This window comes from Artibeus jamaicensis, unplaced genomic scaffold (assembly GCF_021234435.1).
Source record: "Artibeus jamaicensis isolate MK-2021 breed Jamaican fruit bat unplaced genomic scaffold, CSHL_Jam_final contig_1128, whole genome shotgun sequence".
Lineage (NCBI taxonomy): Eukaryota > Metazoa > Chordata > Mammalia > Chiroptera > Phyllostomidae > Artibeus > Artibeus jamaicensis.
Genome location: NW_026521220.1, coordinates 1949798 through 1964071, shown reverse-complemented (window position 1 = coordinate 1964071; position 14274 = coordinate 1949798). Strand labels below are relative to the sequence as shown.

Below are 14274 nucleotides of genomic sequence, written 5' to 3'. Positions count from 1 at the left end.
TCAGCTTCCTTCTTCATGGGCTCTCCACAGAGCCTGGAACATGGAGGAGAAACAGGCCCTGACTTGGCAGGAGAGTGCTGTGATCGCACAAGGAGAGCCTCCCCGCCAGTCTTGCGTGTCTAGCTGCAGGCCTACTGTGTGCTGGGGGCTGACTCAGTGGAGGCTCTGGGTTCAAGTGATTCATGTAAGAGTTAAGTGAATTAAGAAGTGAGAACACCCCAAAGTGCAGGAATACTTGAGCCATCTCTGGGCTTGTTTGGTGTCCAGATGCAGCACTAATTGGCCTCCATCTGGGGGCCTGCAGGGTCACGGCAATGTCCATGAGAACCCTGCTTCTAAGAAAACACTTTCTTCCTCCCATGGTTTGCAGTCAGCGTGAAGATGTGTTAAGCACCTATTGTTACACCTGCTCTTGGTTGAGGGAGAGTCTCTGAGGGGACCTCTCCACTTTTCCGCCACCTCCAGGCTTTGGCTCGCTGACTCCTTTTCCCATGGCTGCCCTCCTGGATCTGGGAGGCTTCTCTCCCAAAGCCAACAGGGAATCTTCGGTCCTGCTCTTCATCCTCATCCTGAAAAATAGACATTGGCCATCTTCATGAGGCCTATACTGTTGACCACTGTAGGGGACCAAGCTGCATCACTGGGGTGCCCTCAGAGATCCGTGTCACCCTAGCATGTGTCCCAGCTTTCATGGGGTTGCACCCATGTTAAGCCCTCCTGATATTTGCCTTGAATCTTTTTTCATTCTCCCAGGCCTAGGGATGAACCAGTATCTGATGTCCAGGGCATGTGTCCTCAGTGTCCTTCTGTGGGAAGTGCTCCCTCTGCCCCATATGAGGGGCAAGGCTGGCACAGGGTCCAGAGGCTGATGTGGTGATGGGGTGCTGCTTGTTCTGTCCCTAGATACAGCAGCAGCAGCAGCAGCTACAGAGGATGGCACAGTTGCAGCTACAGCAGCAGCAGGCTTTGCAGGCCCAGCCGCCAATACAGCAGCCACCAATGCAGCAGCCGCAGCCTCCCCTCTCCCAGGCCCTGCCTCAGCAGCTGCAGCAGATGCACCACCCACAGCACCACCAGCCACAGCCACAGCCCCAGCAACCACCAGTTGCTCAGAACCAACCATCGCAGCTCCCGCCACAGTCACAGACCCAGCCTTTGGTGTCACAGGCTCCAGCCCTCCCTGGGCAGATGCTGTACACCCAACCACAGCTGAAACTCGTGAGTACCCGTGACTCATGGTGGGTCATAGCTGTTCCCTTGTATCACATGTTGCTGGTGGCTGTGAGTAGTTTCTGGGGCTCCTTAGCTGTAGATAGCACACCCTCTCTTCAAGTACCGGGACTCAGGTGGCCCTTCCCCACGCTGGCCTCCCCTTCTGGCTCAGTGAGGGACTGTGCATTCCAAGAGCTCCTGCGTGCTACATGGAGGGTGCCCTGCCCCTGGGGTAGCAATTTGTCTTCCAAGCAGCATGGCTCCTTTTGGTGGTGGCCATGGCCATTTCAGCATCATGGACGATTGGATGGACAGAGCACGTGCACTCTCACTGTGGGAAGGACATGTCGCCTCCATTGAGTATCCATGATGATTTGCTTAGCTGCTCAGAGTTCCTGATCAAAGATACCTGTCGTTACCATATTTCTTAGTGGGATATTAATATAAAACATTACTTTCTCATTAGGCATCTCTGTTCAAAGATTCAATCAGTGACATTTACACAGATGACAGTGTATTGTCACCAATTTAGGAGTAGCTGCGTCAAGGGGCCATTTTCATGTTTTTTGGGGGGAGGGGGTTTATTTATTATTTTGGCTCACTTCCTTGGTTTTCATGGCCTTTTCTATTTGTGATTCATTGACTGGAGTAGGGACAGGCCAGGCCTGAACTGAGTGGTAGGTGAACAGGAGGCCCTCAGGGACAGGCTGAAAAGCTGCAGTAATTGTGAGGAGCAGGTGTGAGCACACCTGTTACCTGGGAGCCAGCCTGCTGCTGGCTGGCTGGCCAGCCACCTTGGTCTTCTCTGAGGCATCAGGGCTCCAAGTGGTGGGACTCCTGTAGACTGTTAGTGTGCTTGGCCCAGAAGTTGAGCAGACTGGGCTATGCAGTTGGGACTATTGATTTGCTTGTAGTGGTAGCTGATGGTGACATCTCAATGGGAAAGCTGCTCTTCTCACCAGAGTTAGAGGAGGTGTCTCAGCTGTGCCAACTCAGAGCCAGGCTGGCATGGGACATTTCTGATGGGCTAGGGGATAAGGAATAGCCAGTAAGGTGACATATCCAGCAAAGTCATACTGATCCCATCCTCCTCAGGAAAAGCTTCGAGATTCAAAGCTCCCCCAGAGGTAGTGGGTGCTCTGCTCACTGTGGCTCCAAACTGCATTCTCCCTTTTTTCTTCAGGTCCGAGCTCCAATGGTGGTGCAGCAGCCACAGGCACAGGCCCCGGTGCAGCAGCAGACAGCGGTGCCGACAGCTCAGGCCCCCCAGATAGTGGGTTCTGGAGTCCAGGTGAGGGCCAGCAGAGCCGAGAGCTGTAGTTGTTAGCAGGTGCATGTCCACTTGGGAATGGAGCTGGATTTCTGCTCAGTGTGGCCAGGGTCCTGGTTGGATCGGGGGCCAGGTTGGTAAAGCATGGGGCTCCTCTTCCCCTGGCACTTTGTAAGATGATGGCTTTCCTGGAGCCGGTCCCTGTGGTCCTGGGGTAGCCAGCTCTGCTTGGTCATATCTGGGTCCCCCAGTTGCACATGTCATTCCCACCTCTCCTCTGATGTCCTTTATTACCTCTTTCCTTCTTCTGAGACCACTCAGTGGAGAGGGGGACATTGCAGTCCCGTGCTTGCCTCATCTCTGAGTACAGGGCTGGCAGCGGGTGGACAGTAGCTCTGTAGAAACTGGGAAAAGCACAAGAATGGCAGCGTTTTGCTCCAGCTGACAGCGCAGGCTTACACTGTAGGCCCCAGCCTGGCTGACTCTTGGTGCTCACCCCCTCTGCTAGGAAGTGTGGCCGAGACCTGCCATGTCTACCCTCTGTGTATTGGATGTCAGTGGGGTGGAGGAGGCCTTGTGTTGCCTTTCCTAGTAGAGGGAGATTCTCATTGGTTCTGGGGGGAGGGGGTGCTGGAGATTGGCCCTGTGACTTCTCCCTAGAAACACCTCCTCGCCCTTGTGCTGGTGCTGATGTGGGGAGACTTGCAGTCCGGGGCCTGGGTTCTTCCTGTCTCCACCCAGGGGTAGGAGCGTTGATCGTCCAGGCCCTGAAAGGAGTGTTGGCTCTAGATGGAGCAGACCTGCTAGTAGATGTGCTGAGACTACCCAGTGCCACGCTGCCTTCCTGTCCCGCTTGTTACCTGTGAGTGCACCAAGCTCCCTGCTGTTGCACAGGGCCAGGTGTTGAGCAGTCCAGGATTGGTGTGTTCCTTTGGTGTCAGACATTTTTCTGTGGGCGTGGGCTCAGAAGCAGTCTTTCCTGGTCCCAGCTGCCTTGCTGGAGTGGTGGAAAGCTGCCTGAGGTGTGTGGATGCAGCTGAGCCAGCCTTGCAGCCTCCAGGGTCACTGTTACCAAATGACCTGGGCCCAGAGTCCCATAGGTCACCAGCTTGCCCAGACATGGTCTTGTGCAAAACACAGCCTGGATTTCACATCTGGCATGGGGGAGGGGCCGGCTCCCCTTGTGACCAGGTCGGAGTCCTTTTCTGTGTCCACTGAGTGTGTGCTGGGCTTGTCCTCAGGTCTCCTAGGACTCCTGCCTCATGGTGTCTCATGCAGAGAAGGCGGCAGTGCCTGTCTAGAACCACGACCCACCCAGCTCCCGGAAACCACTGCCCTTGCTGCTTTGTGACCCTCCCTCCTCTGCTCCAGGGCCATTCTTAATAGAAACTTGTGGTTCTCGGGTCCGGTCTCACAGGAGAGGCTTGACACTTTTTACTTTGCAGTGGGCTGTTCTGAAGCAGAACTTCCTTCCCTCTTCATTTCATTTCCATGGTGCTTCGGAATGAGCCTCCATGGAACAGCGGATGACTTCCGATGGTCTGGGCCCATCCTGCTGGCTTATTCCTAGGCTTCCAGCTGAAGGAAGTATACTCCCTGTAACTTCCCTGGCGTCTCACCACCTTCCAAAAGCAAACGCAATTATGTGCTCTCGGTACCCTGCAGTGAGCCCATGCTTTCCCAGCAGGCACTCTGCCTTCTGCTTCTGCTGGAGGTTTCAGTCCAGCCAGCTTGGGAGCTTGACTGTGGGCTCAGCCCTAGGCTCAGTCACTTCTAGAGTAACCTTGATTCATAGGAACCTTCTTTCCCTGTGGGTGGAGCATACAGGGCTGCTGGGAGGCAGCGCTCATTGCAGGCGGGACTCCGGTAGCTGGCGGGGGGATGAAGGAGAACACCACTTGAGTACTTATGGGTGGGTTTGGCTTTTTGAAGAATGCGCCTCCAGTGTTTTTTTTTAGGAGCAATGTCCACATCATTCCAACGTGTCACAGACCGTTGTCAGGCAGGGTGTGGCCTGCGGTGGGTTCCCAGGTGCTGGTGGCAGAGGGAGTGCTCTTGAAGCCCAGGTGTGCGAGCGTGTGTCCGTGCTCTGCCTCGTAGCCCAGATGCAGACCTCGGCAGTCCCCTGCCCTTGGTCTGCTGGTCCATCTGTGGGCTCGTGGCAGGCAGGGCCATTTCGTGGGCGCCAGTCGGCCAGCATCCCTGTTTTCTGTTAGCACCGGGGTCCCCAGGGTGGGACAAGCTCTCCAGGGTGGGGGGGTGACGTTACTGGATTCACAGCCTTCCTTTGCAACCAAGGTTGGCACAACGGACAAGACAAAGCAAGAGATACTCTGACCCAAAAACTTGTAAAAATATGTGGTGACTAAAAATGGAAAGTAGTTAAGAGAACTGTAAGTAAGAAAAGGATTTCAGGGCAGAACGGTGCGGCATCCTCAGTTCTCGGGTGTTGGGGCCACAGGGCACACACAGGGTTCTGTGGAGCCTATTTCCTAGTCACGTCACAATAGAAGTAAAACGTTCTGTAATTGAAGTCTCTCAGTCAACATTATTTTACAGGCATGTTTCTACTTGTGAATGCATCCTACTGACCTTAATTACTGTCTTGTTTTTGGATCCTGAGATTATTTTTAGTTTTCTGCCATTACCAGCGATGTATGTTCTGATGCCTGGTTAGGTTCTGGGTTGTTTCCTGATGCTTCCTAGAAGTGAGGCACTGAGTCACTTTGATGTCCTCGAATTATATCAGCCAGTCATATACCAGAAGCTCAGAGACACAAGCTAGGACTCCAGTGTGGTGGCCGCACATCAGGACACAGCAGCCACGCGTAGCAGTTTTGCGTATGTTAAGTGGCTGCACATGGGGGCGAGCGCCGGCTCCTCGAAAGGAGTGCGGAGACCGGGCCTGAGCCGGCAGCCTGCGTGCCTTGTCCCTCGAGTCTGCCCCCCGGAGAAGGAAAGGGGGGCCTTGCTGGATGCTCCGTGGGGCTCACCCAGGGCCTGAGTATGGGGTTTTGGGGTTCCAGGAAAATTGGTATACATAGTGTATATATGCCTGGCTCTCGCATCTGACATCACTCTTGTAAATGAGGCAGCTGACGCCACCTTCGCTGCAGCGGGATTTACTAGAGGGCACGGGGTAGCTGCTCTGATGTCTCTTTCTGTCCCAGATGGCGTCTGTGACTGCAGATGCAACCAGAGCAGAATGCATCTCCATTTCCAAACAGTCCCTGTTTTTATCTTTTAACATTCTGTTCTTTCGTTTTATGGAAACTTAACTGTAATTCTCCAATTACAAAGAGTCACCGTCAGAGGTACTTCCCTGGCGTGGTACCCTGCATGGACCCCCCTCCTTCTTCGGGGCCCTCCTGCCCAGTGACCAAGGGGGAGCCAGGCCCGCAGCCTTCGGGATGGAGGCTGAGCTCCTCTCTGGGTAGATGTGTGTTGGGAGGCAGGGAAAGGTAGTCACTTGGGAGGCTGGGGGAGTGAGCTGCTGGGTGTTCGCTGCCTGGCCTGTCAGAGTCAGTAAACCCTGCTGCTGTGTTTTATTAGAACTTGTGGTGAAAAGAAAATGTGATTTTCCTCCCAGGAGTTCTCAGAAGAAAACCAGTCAGCAGCAAATTAGATTTAAGCTTTCATTCCTTATTTTGTTTTTTTCTGGAAAAAATGTGCAACTCTCTTGTACCACCTGACTTCTAGGCCTTTCCACCTCTGGAAGGAGCCCTGCTGCCTGGCCCCTGGGCTCAGACAGGCTCCTCCAAGTGCAGTGCGCCGGCCCTTGTGAACGGACAGTGTTGGCTATTACTCCATCTGACCATGGGCCGAGAGCTGCACCCAGGAGAAAGGGGCTTTTGACCCCGCCCCTGGGTTTGGGGAGAGCCACGCTTCTCCGCTTCTCCGAGGCTTCCCATCCTCACGCCCTCGCCAGTGCCCCGCTCTGTGTCTGATTGGCTGGTGAGTGTTGGGCTCTTCAGGATCATGCTTGTATTTGGCAGACACCAGAATGGCTTCCTCATCCCCCACCACCAGGTAGTTCTTTTGTTGGGGTGGCTGCAGGAATGTCTGCTTCCAGGCCTGTGTGTGGGCTGCCCCATCCTGCAGCTGTTGGGAGGTTCAAGTTGGAATCTGCTGTTGTGTGTCACCTGCAGCTTGCAGTGCCTGCTGCATGCCACCGTGGGTGTGAGTGTGGGGCACACTTGAGATTCCACAGGTCGGCCCTCAGGCCTTTCCGCTGCTTGAGAGCTCTGTCCTCACACACCTCGCTGCACGAACTGAAGGGCCACCGTGCCGCCTCCGTCTTGCGGGCTGGCTCGCAGCCTCCTGGGACAGACGTTTTGTTTTTCCATGGATCCTCCTACTTCCTTTCTGAGGGGCTGCGTTTTTTCATCTGAACAGTTGTGATTGTGTGCAGGCCTGTTCCCCAGGCCTCAGGGGACCGCAGGCCAAGACTCAGCACAGGACCACCTGGACGCTTGTGGAAGTGGGAGTTGAGGAAGGTGGCCCCAGTGTGTGCCCGGGTTCTGGGGTCTAGAGTTGTCTTGTGCATCTAGGGACACAGCTGGCCCACATTATCGAGGAAGGTGCACCTTCTCAAGAGCTCAAGGCTTCAGGCAGAGTCCCAGGCATCCCTTGCCAACCTCCCCCTGATTTTGGTTACAAACTAGTTTCCCTGAAGAAACTCAGACTCCTGGAGGAGAGCAGGACAGTTTGAGTCCAGGCCCTCGGTGGTGTTTTCATCGGGCAGTGGGTATTGGGAAGGAACAGTGCCGTGGCCAGCTAACTGGCTGGCTAACTGGGGCACTTTCTCCAGTTCAGTGGCGGCTGACTCCCCCTGACCAGCTTTGGTGGAGTGTGCTTTTCCCGAGTCTGTCCCAGGAGCCCGGTCTCCCAGAAATGCCACCCCTAACCCTTGAGGTCTGGCCTTGAAGGCTCTGCGGGCACACCAGCAGATCAGACACCAGCAGATCAGAAGCTTGTTGAGGGAGGGCGGCCCACAGGACAGGAAGGGCCGCGGGCCGCATTCTTGGCAGTGCCTTGAGGGGCTAAATGCTGTGGGCTCGAACACAGAGACCAGGCTACCCCTAGCCCCTGAAGGCCCCTCACCCTTGTCACGGAGGCTGCACACCCCTCTCCACCTGCCCCTGCACTGCGTTTCTTTGTTGCGATCACCTTGTCTGTTGTCCCTCTGTCCTCAAGATGATCACCGCAGCCTTGGCTCAAGGCGGGATGCAAGTAACAGCCCGGTTCCCGCCCACCACCGCCGTGTCTGCCATCCAGTCCAGCTCCATCCCTTTGGGCGGACAGCCCTCAGCACAGGTATTTACGGGGCGGTGCCCAGGGCCCCTGGGAAGCTCGGGGTCCTCTGAGCGCCTTGGCGAGGCCCACCGTAACCTCCATGACCCCTTCGCAGGGCTCTCAGTGCCCAGCCTGGTTACGTGAGGCCAAACCCCGCTCGTTTCTTGAGGGGATGTGAGTAAATATCTGGGCTTATTGTGTTTTAATGTTTTGGATAGTTCTGATGTTTTCATTTTCTGGAGAATGTGAGAGCAAAATATTTTTTTTAATGTTAGCATTTCAGACAGTCGTGCTGTTGTCATTTCCGTGGTCACACAAAGCAGAAGTGGAGCAGATAGTTTTGCTTTGCAGGACTGCACCATCTAATACTGTAGCCACTCGCCATATGTGGCCATTTACATTTAAATTAATCAAATTAAGTAAAACTAAAAACTCAGTTCCTCAAGTTACAGTCAGTTCAGTTACATTTCACGCGCCTGGCAGTCCCGTGGGGAAGTTAGTAGCGGCTGTGGGGGTCATCGCAGACCACCCGCCAGACGAGTCAGTGCGAGGACGCGCAGCCTCCAGGCTGTGCCCTCAGGGCGTTTCCCGTGTCCAGGGGGGAACTCGCTGCACACACCCTCCTTCCAGGTAGATGAAGGCCTCTGTGCACCGTACACGTTTTCCGGGGTGTGAATTTCTGGTTCTTCATTATGAGGAAATTGGAATATTCTTCCATGGTGTTTTTGTGTAACAAAGAGTCATGTGCATTCCACGGGCCAGGCACCATTCTAAGAGTCTGAGAATAAAATGGAGATAAGGTTTCCTTATCTTATGGACTTTCTCTTCATTTGAGTGGGTTTGCTGTGAAGACCTCAGATTTGCCAAAACTTTAGCTTTCATTTTCTGTCGTAAGGGAGATGCATCTACAGTCCTAGGAGACAGTAGCCCTTCCCTGACATTCCAGGGTTTAACCCGCTCTCCCCTCAAACCCCCACTTCCCCCACCCCCCACACACACACAGGGCCAGGGACACCCTGGCATTCAGCTGGCCATAGAGCAGGTTCTAGAATCGTTGTGCAGCCGATTTTGTGCCAGAGTATTTCTAACCCTGTCCCTTCTGAGAAAAGAGAGCTCATTCCAAGAATGTATTATTGAATGTATTATTGAAACGTAGCCAGGAGTCAGCCCTGCTGTCCCAGTAAGGGTCCCACCTAAGCTCTCAGCAGCCGGCACCCCCGACCTTGGCACGTGCATACAGCCTGTCATGTGGCTGCCGTCTGCCCCCGGCCCCCAGCACATAGCCCCCAGCGGGCTGTGCCCAGCACCTGCTGTGCCTACCTGGGACCTTTGGCAACAAATTGGGTTCGAGAAAACAGAACACCAGCTCTTCTTCCATCAGCCCTCTTAGAGACAGGGCTCCTTCGTCCCCTTCTCTCTCCCAACCCTGGCCCCTGGCTACCTTTTCATCTTGTGGTATGGATGCTCACAGATGCTAATGGCTGTAACCAAGCGGAATTCTGTACCAGACACATGCAGGACACAATGCCTCCAGCACAGGAGTCCAGAGGTGACACGGCTTTCTGTCCCAACACTCCGTTGGTGGGTGTAAGCAGGCGGCTCCACAGTGGGACCCATGTTGCTCTTGAAAGTGACTCTGGGGACACTCTGGGTTTGCAGGAGGCCAGGAGCATGGTGCAGTCAGTCCCTGGGATGTCCGACAGGTGCTGACGGTCCCAGGAGGGCTGCAGTGCGAGGTGCCCTCAGCTTCCCCCGATGTTTCCACGCGGCCTCCCTGCCCTCCGGCCTTGGTGCACTCCGGCCCCGCCTCCTGCCTGCCTGTCTGCCTGCCCCTGGCCTGCTCTCTGCATCCACCCTGCCTTCTGTCTGCTTCCCTGAAGGCCCCTTTCCGCTTGTCCTTGCTTCCCCTGGGATGCAGATGGCGCCAAGGTGCCTGGACTCCCCACCCTTCCCGCTAGCCATTTGACCTCGAGTAAGCCAGTTCTCTCTGAGCTTTCAGTTCCTGTGTGTGAGATGTGGGTGATGAGGTGGCACTCAAGCTCCTTCCCCTGGAAGGGGCAGCATTCTGTGGCTTTGCCAGTAGCAGGGATAGACACGCCCACGCCTGTGGCAGAGTGTGCCAGAGAGGTGAAAGATGGGGAGCTGGAGCGTAGTGCTCCCCTGATGGGCTCGCCATAGGGAGCGCGGAGGGCGCACAGCTGTGTTCTCTGTCCCAGAGGCCAGTTGGACCCGACACATGCGAACCTGGAGACCAGGTTACTGTCTTGTTCGCTGCCTCACTAGGCCAGTTTTTTCTTGACATGGGCCTTTGGGTGACTGTGTCCCATCCCAGGTGTGCCGTTGGTGACTCAGGACTTGGGAGTCCCCGCAGCCTGGGGCCTCCCAGCACTGGCGCCTGGAGAGGCATCCTGAAGACCTGTGAGGAGTAATGTTTGCTGCCAAAGAAACTCTGCATTTTTTCCAGAGGACCTGTCAAATGCAAATAGATCTGGATTGGGTGTCGGAGGCCGAGGGGTCTCCCTTAGCAGCCTTGGGAGTGGGGGCCACAGTGGCCAGATGGGTGGAGCCCAGGGCTGGACCCAAGAGGTGGGCTTGGGCAAGAGGCGGCACCGCGGAGCTCGTGCTGCAGCCTGGGCAGGCTGGTCTCACCATGTCTCCAATCTGCGGACTTGTGCCTCGGGAACTGTGCGTGTTGGTGGCTCCTTGGAACCCAAAGCAGAGGCTGTGGGCAAAGTGCACCCTGCTTCCCTACGGTCTGAGTGCTGAGGGAGCATCTGAAAATACAAGATGGGGCAAAAGTAGGTTTGCACGCCCTGGCTGCTATGGCTCCGTGGTTTGAGTGCCAGCCTGTTGACCAAAGGTTGCCGGTTTGATTCTCAGTCAGGGCATGTGCCCCAGTTGTGGGCCGGGTCCCTGGTTGGGGCCATGTGAGATCAGTGTTCCTCTTACACATCGATGTTTCTCTTCCTCTCTTTCTCCCTCCTTTCCCCTCTTGCTAACAAATAAATAAAATCTTTTTTTTAGAAGCAGGTTTACAGTTGTTCGTAGGGAAAATAATAGTCACTAATAAATAATAACACAAAGATGAAGTCTGTTTCCTGTACTCACAACCGTAAACCTACTTTTGTCCACCCTGCACAATTTCAGGTGTTTCAGTGGAAAGTGGGCTGTCCAGTGGCCTTCCCACTGCAGTGGCCTCACACCAGCAGGTGCCTCGTTCCGCTTCAGAGAAGCACCAGCCTTAAGCTACAGACGAGAGCTGGACGCCTTCTAGAAGGGACAGCTGCTTGAGCAGAGGCTGAAGCACTTCTCTTGGGCAGGTGGGGAGCTGGCTTGGCCCAGGTGGCCAGGGCAAGGCCAGATCAAGGGCTTTGACCTGTGGGCAGGAAGAGGGTGAGGCAAGAGGCAGCTTCAGGGACTCTAGGGCGGCAGAGAGTGGCAGCGACTTAGAGTCTGGGAAAGGTCAGGGCTGGGGGCAGGGGAGGAGCAGGCCTTCCAGGGAGTGCGTCCATGCCCGACAGGCCGGGCCTGGGGTGGGGCCCTAGGGCCTTCGCTTCCCCTCCTGGTACCATATGTGGTTGTCCGAGTGGACTTTTCTGAGGGGGCCCGTTCATCGTCCTAGTCCTGGGACTTTGTTGGCGTAGGTGCTGGAGTGTATTTTCTAGTGCGGGGGCCACGACGAGGGTGAGCCCTGCCCAGAGGGAAAGTGCTGCGCTCGGTTGCCAGCCAGGCCGCTCCAGGCCCCGTGTTGCCCCTGCTGGTGTCGTTGTGAACACCTGCAGCCACATTGCTCCCCTCGAGCTCCCTCAGTGCAGCCCCTCCACTCCCAGTCAGGGGTCTGGTCAGAAGGGGTGCGAACAGCCCATTCTGGTTTGGGTTTGTGTCTTTCTGACCCAACCACATTGGAAGTGTCCTGGTGTGGGCTCCGTACTCACTGCAGCTCCGTCCTGCACACTCAGTGGGACGGGATAGGAAGCCAGAGAACAGGAGGGGCAGTCTGTTTCCTTCCTGGAGCTTGGTTCAGGCAGTACGAGAGAAAGGGCAGGGCCCGTCGCACCCAGCCAACGGGGCAGGCGGTGAGGAGGGTGGCATCCTGTTTTCCCCGTGGGATCTGGGCCCCGCGAAACGTTCCCTCCTGCTCCCTGGCAAGAGGACTGGGATGCAGCGATCCCCTCCAAGCGATCCCAACCCAGTGCTCCTAGTGCCGTGCATGATGCAGCGGCTTGTGGGGGAGGGGCGTGAAGCCGAGGCCTCGGGCTGCCTCGCAGTCCAGAGTGCCCTGGCAGAGGGCAGAGTTGGCCTATAGAAGTGGGTGGTTCAGGAGGTGGGCTGTGGGCAGGGCTGTAGAAATTAGCCTCTGAGGAGGTGTTCACAGGAGGCTGACTAGGCTGTGGGTGAAGCCGCTGCCATCCCTTGGGAGCACTGAGGCTGGCAGGGTCTTTGGAGTGATCCCGATGTGTTGAGGGGCCAGGCCTTTATGCCACCATCACTGAGCGCTGGAAGAGGCAGCCTCTGCGGGGCTCGTTCCAAGAGATGCTGGTTATCCTGAGCTGGCCAGCAGGCATCGTCCTCACCCCCTGGAATTGCTATCTCGAGCTACTCCAGAAAGTGGTGGTTTCACACATCCTTGTGCCTGATTCCTGGGTGGAGTGGTTCCACCGTGTGGAGTTCACGGGCTAATAGGGCACAACGACACTGGCACAGTTGACCCTTGTGTCCTCCTCAGTGAGGACTGCAGGTAGTGAAGCGAGCCCTGGCTCTGCAGGTAAGGAAATGGCTTCTGAGAATGACACCGAGCCACTCAGGTCTCTCAGTGGGACCTGCAGGTCCAGCCCGAGGAGCCCCAGGAGAAGTGTGCTGGTGAGGGCCGATGCAGGGGCCACTGTGCTCCCACTAAGTGCAAGACCAGTTTCCCCTGCGACCGGGGTGGAGGCACTTGTGGAAGCCGGGAAGATGGTCTCACCCACATCAGAGCAGGGCCCACAGAGGCAAGTGCACATTGAGGTTGTATGCCTTCCCCGGCCTTGTGCTCCACAGTCCCCCACACCCATGAGGCAGGGACATGGGGGCGTCCTGTCCCAACACAGAAGGCCCAGTACTTCGTGGGTCTAACACCGTGGAGCAAGGGCTACCCAGCCTGGCCCGAGTCGCTGTGTGCATGTGTGCGCGCTCGAGAGGTGGGGTGTGTGCCTGTATTGGTGCTTGAGAAGCAGGGCCTCAAAGAGCGAGAAGGCTGTGCGGTGAGGCTGGGAGAGGGAAGGGGCTGTGTGTGCAGGTGGGACCCTGTAGCCTGGGTGGATGGCAACACAGGGACAGCTGCAGTGAGAGTGTGTGGCAGGTGAGCAGGCTGAGCCCCCTCCACTTCCAGGTCAGCCAGAGCAGCCTCACCATGCTGTCGTCACCGTCGCCTGGCCAGCAGGTGCAGACCCCGCAGTCGATGCCCCCTCCACCCCAGCCATCCCCGCAGCCCGGCCAGCCCAGCTCACAGCCCAACTCCAACGTCAGGTAGGCCCTGCCAGGGTACCCACCCACCTGGCTCACGGGGAGGGGCCCTGCCGGTGCCCACAGCCCACAGACACACTCCCTTTGACTTTGCTGCAGCTCCGGCCCTGCTCCATCCCCAAGCAGCTTCTTGCCCAGCCCCTCACCACAGCCTTCCCAGAGTCCAGTGACAGCCCGCACCCCACAGAACTTCAGCGTGCCCTCCCCGGGACCTTTAAACACTCCTGGTAAGTGGGGCTCAATGTGGGGGTGTATAGCCTGGGGCCCAGTCAGGTCACCCACACACCGCTCTAGGAGCTGAGATGCTGAGGGCCACCCCTCATCTTCATGAGGCCCTTTGTAAGGGAGTGAGCAAACTCATACCCCCGGGAGCCCGAGTGCCCCACCTGGAGGGTTTGCAGAGAGCCGGGCCTCTCTGGGCAGCTGCGCTCACAGGACCGTGTCCTGCAGTGAACCCCAGCTCCGTCATGAGCCCCGCGGGCTCCAGCCAGGCCGAGGAGCAGCAGTACCTGGACAAGCTGAAGCAACTCTCCAAGTACATCGAGCCACTGCGCCGTATGATCAACAAGATCGACAAGAATGAAGGTGAGGGTGGGGCCTGCCGGGGTTTGGGGCAGGACCTGCAGGTCCCCCGGCTGTGTCTTAGTGTCTGGCCCCACTTCTGTTCCAGACAGAAAAAAGGACCTGAGTAAGATGAAGAGCCTTCTGGACATCCTGACAGACCCCTCTAAGCGGTGAGCTTTTTCCTCAGGCCCCCAGAAGAAGGGCGGCGCTGTGCCCATGGCTCAGGGAGGGTCCCTGGCTGCTCAGCCGGCCCAGCCTAGGGCAGTGCAGTTTAGAGAGGGGGCCTGTGGCATCGCAGCTGTGTCTCATAGGGTCATTGGCCAGCTCTGGGCTTGCGGTGGCCCTCACTAATCCAGCTGCATGAGGCAGGCCTCAGTCTGACTTTCAGCCCTGCCCCCGACTTACCAGTAGCCTTGGACAAGCCACAGCGT

General features: G+C 56.7%; 1 protein-coding gene across 7 annotated transcripts in view; it reads left to right on the top strand.

Annotated features, from left to right (window-relative positions):
• Nucleotides 1-14274, top strand: part of MED15 (mediator complex subunit 15) — a 53943-nt gene that overhangs the window by 35828 nt on the left and 3841 nt on the right. For 3 of the 7 annotated variants that reach the window (XM_037131452.2, XM_037131453.2, XM_037131458.2), the window contains 7 exons: nt 904-1218; nt 2396-2503; nt 7679-7798; nt 13146-13282; nt 13379-13506; nt 13730-13864; nt 13950-14013. In XM_037131452.2, the coding sequence (XP_036987347.2) occupies nt 904-1218; nt 2396-2503; nt 7679-7798; nt 13146-13282; nt 13379-13506; nt 13730-13864; nt 13950-14013 (1007 nt within the window). The remainder of the gene's footprint in view (nt 1-903; nt 1219-2395; nt 2504-7678; nt 7799-13145; nt 13283-13378; nt 13507-13729; nt 13865-13949; nt 14014-14274) is intronic. The other 4 variants (XM_037131455.2, XM_037131456.2, XM_037131454.2 and 1 more) reach the window with 3 other exon arrangements.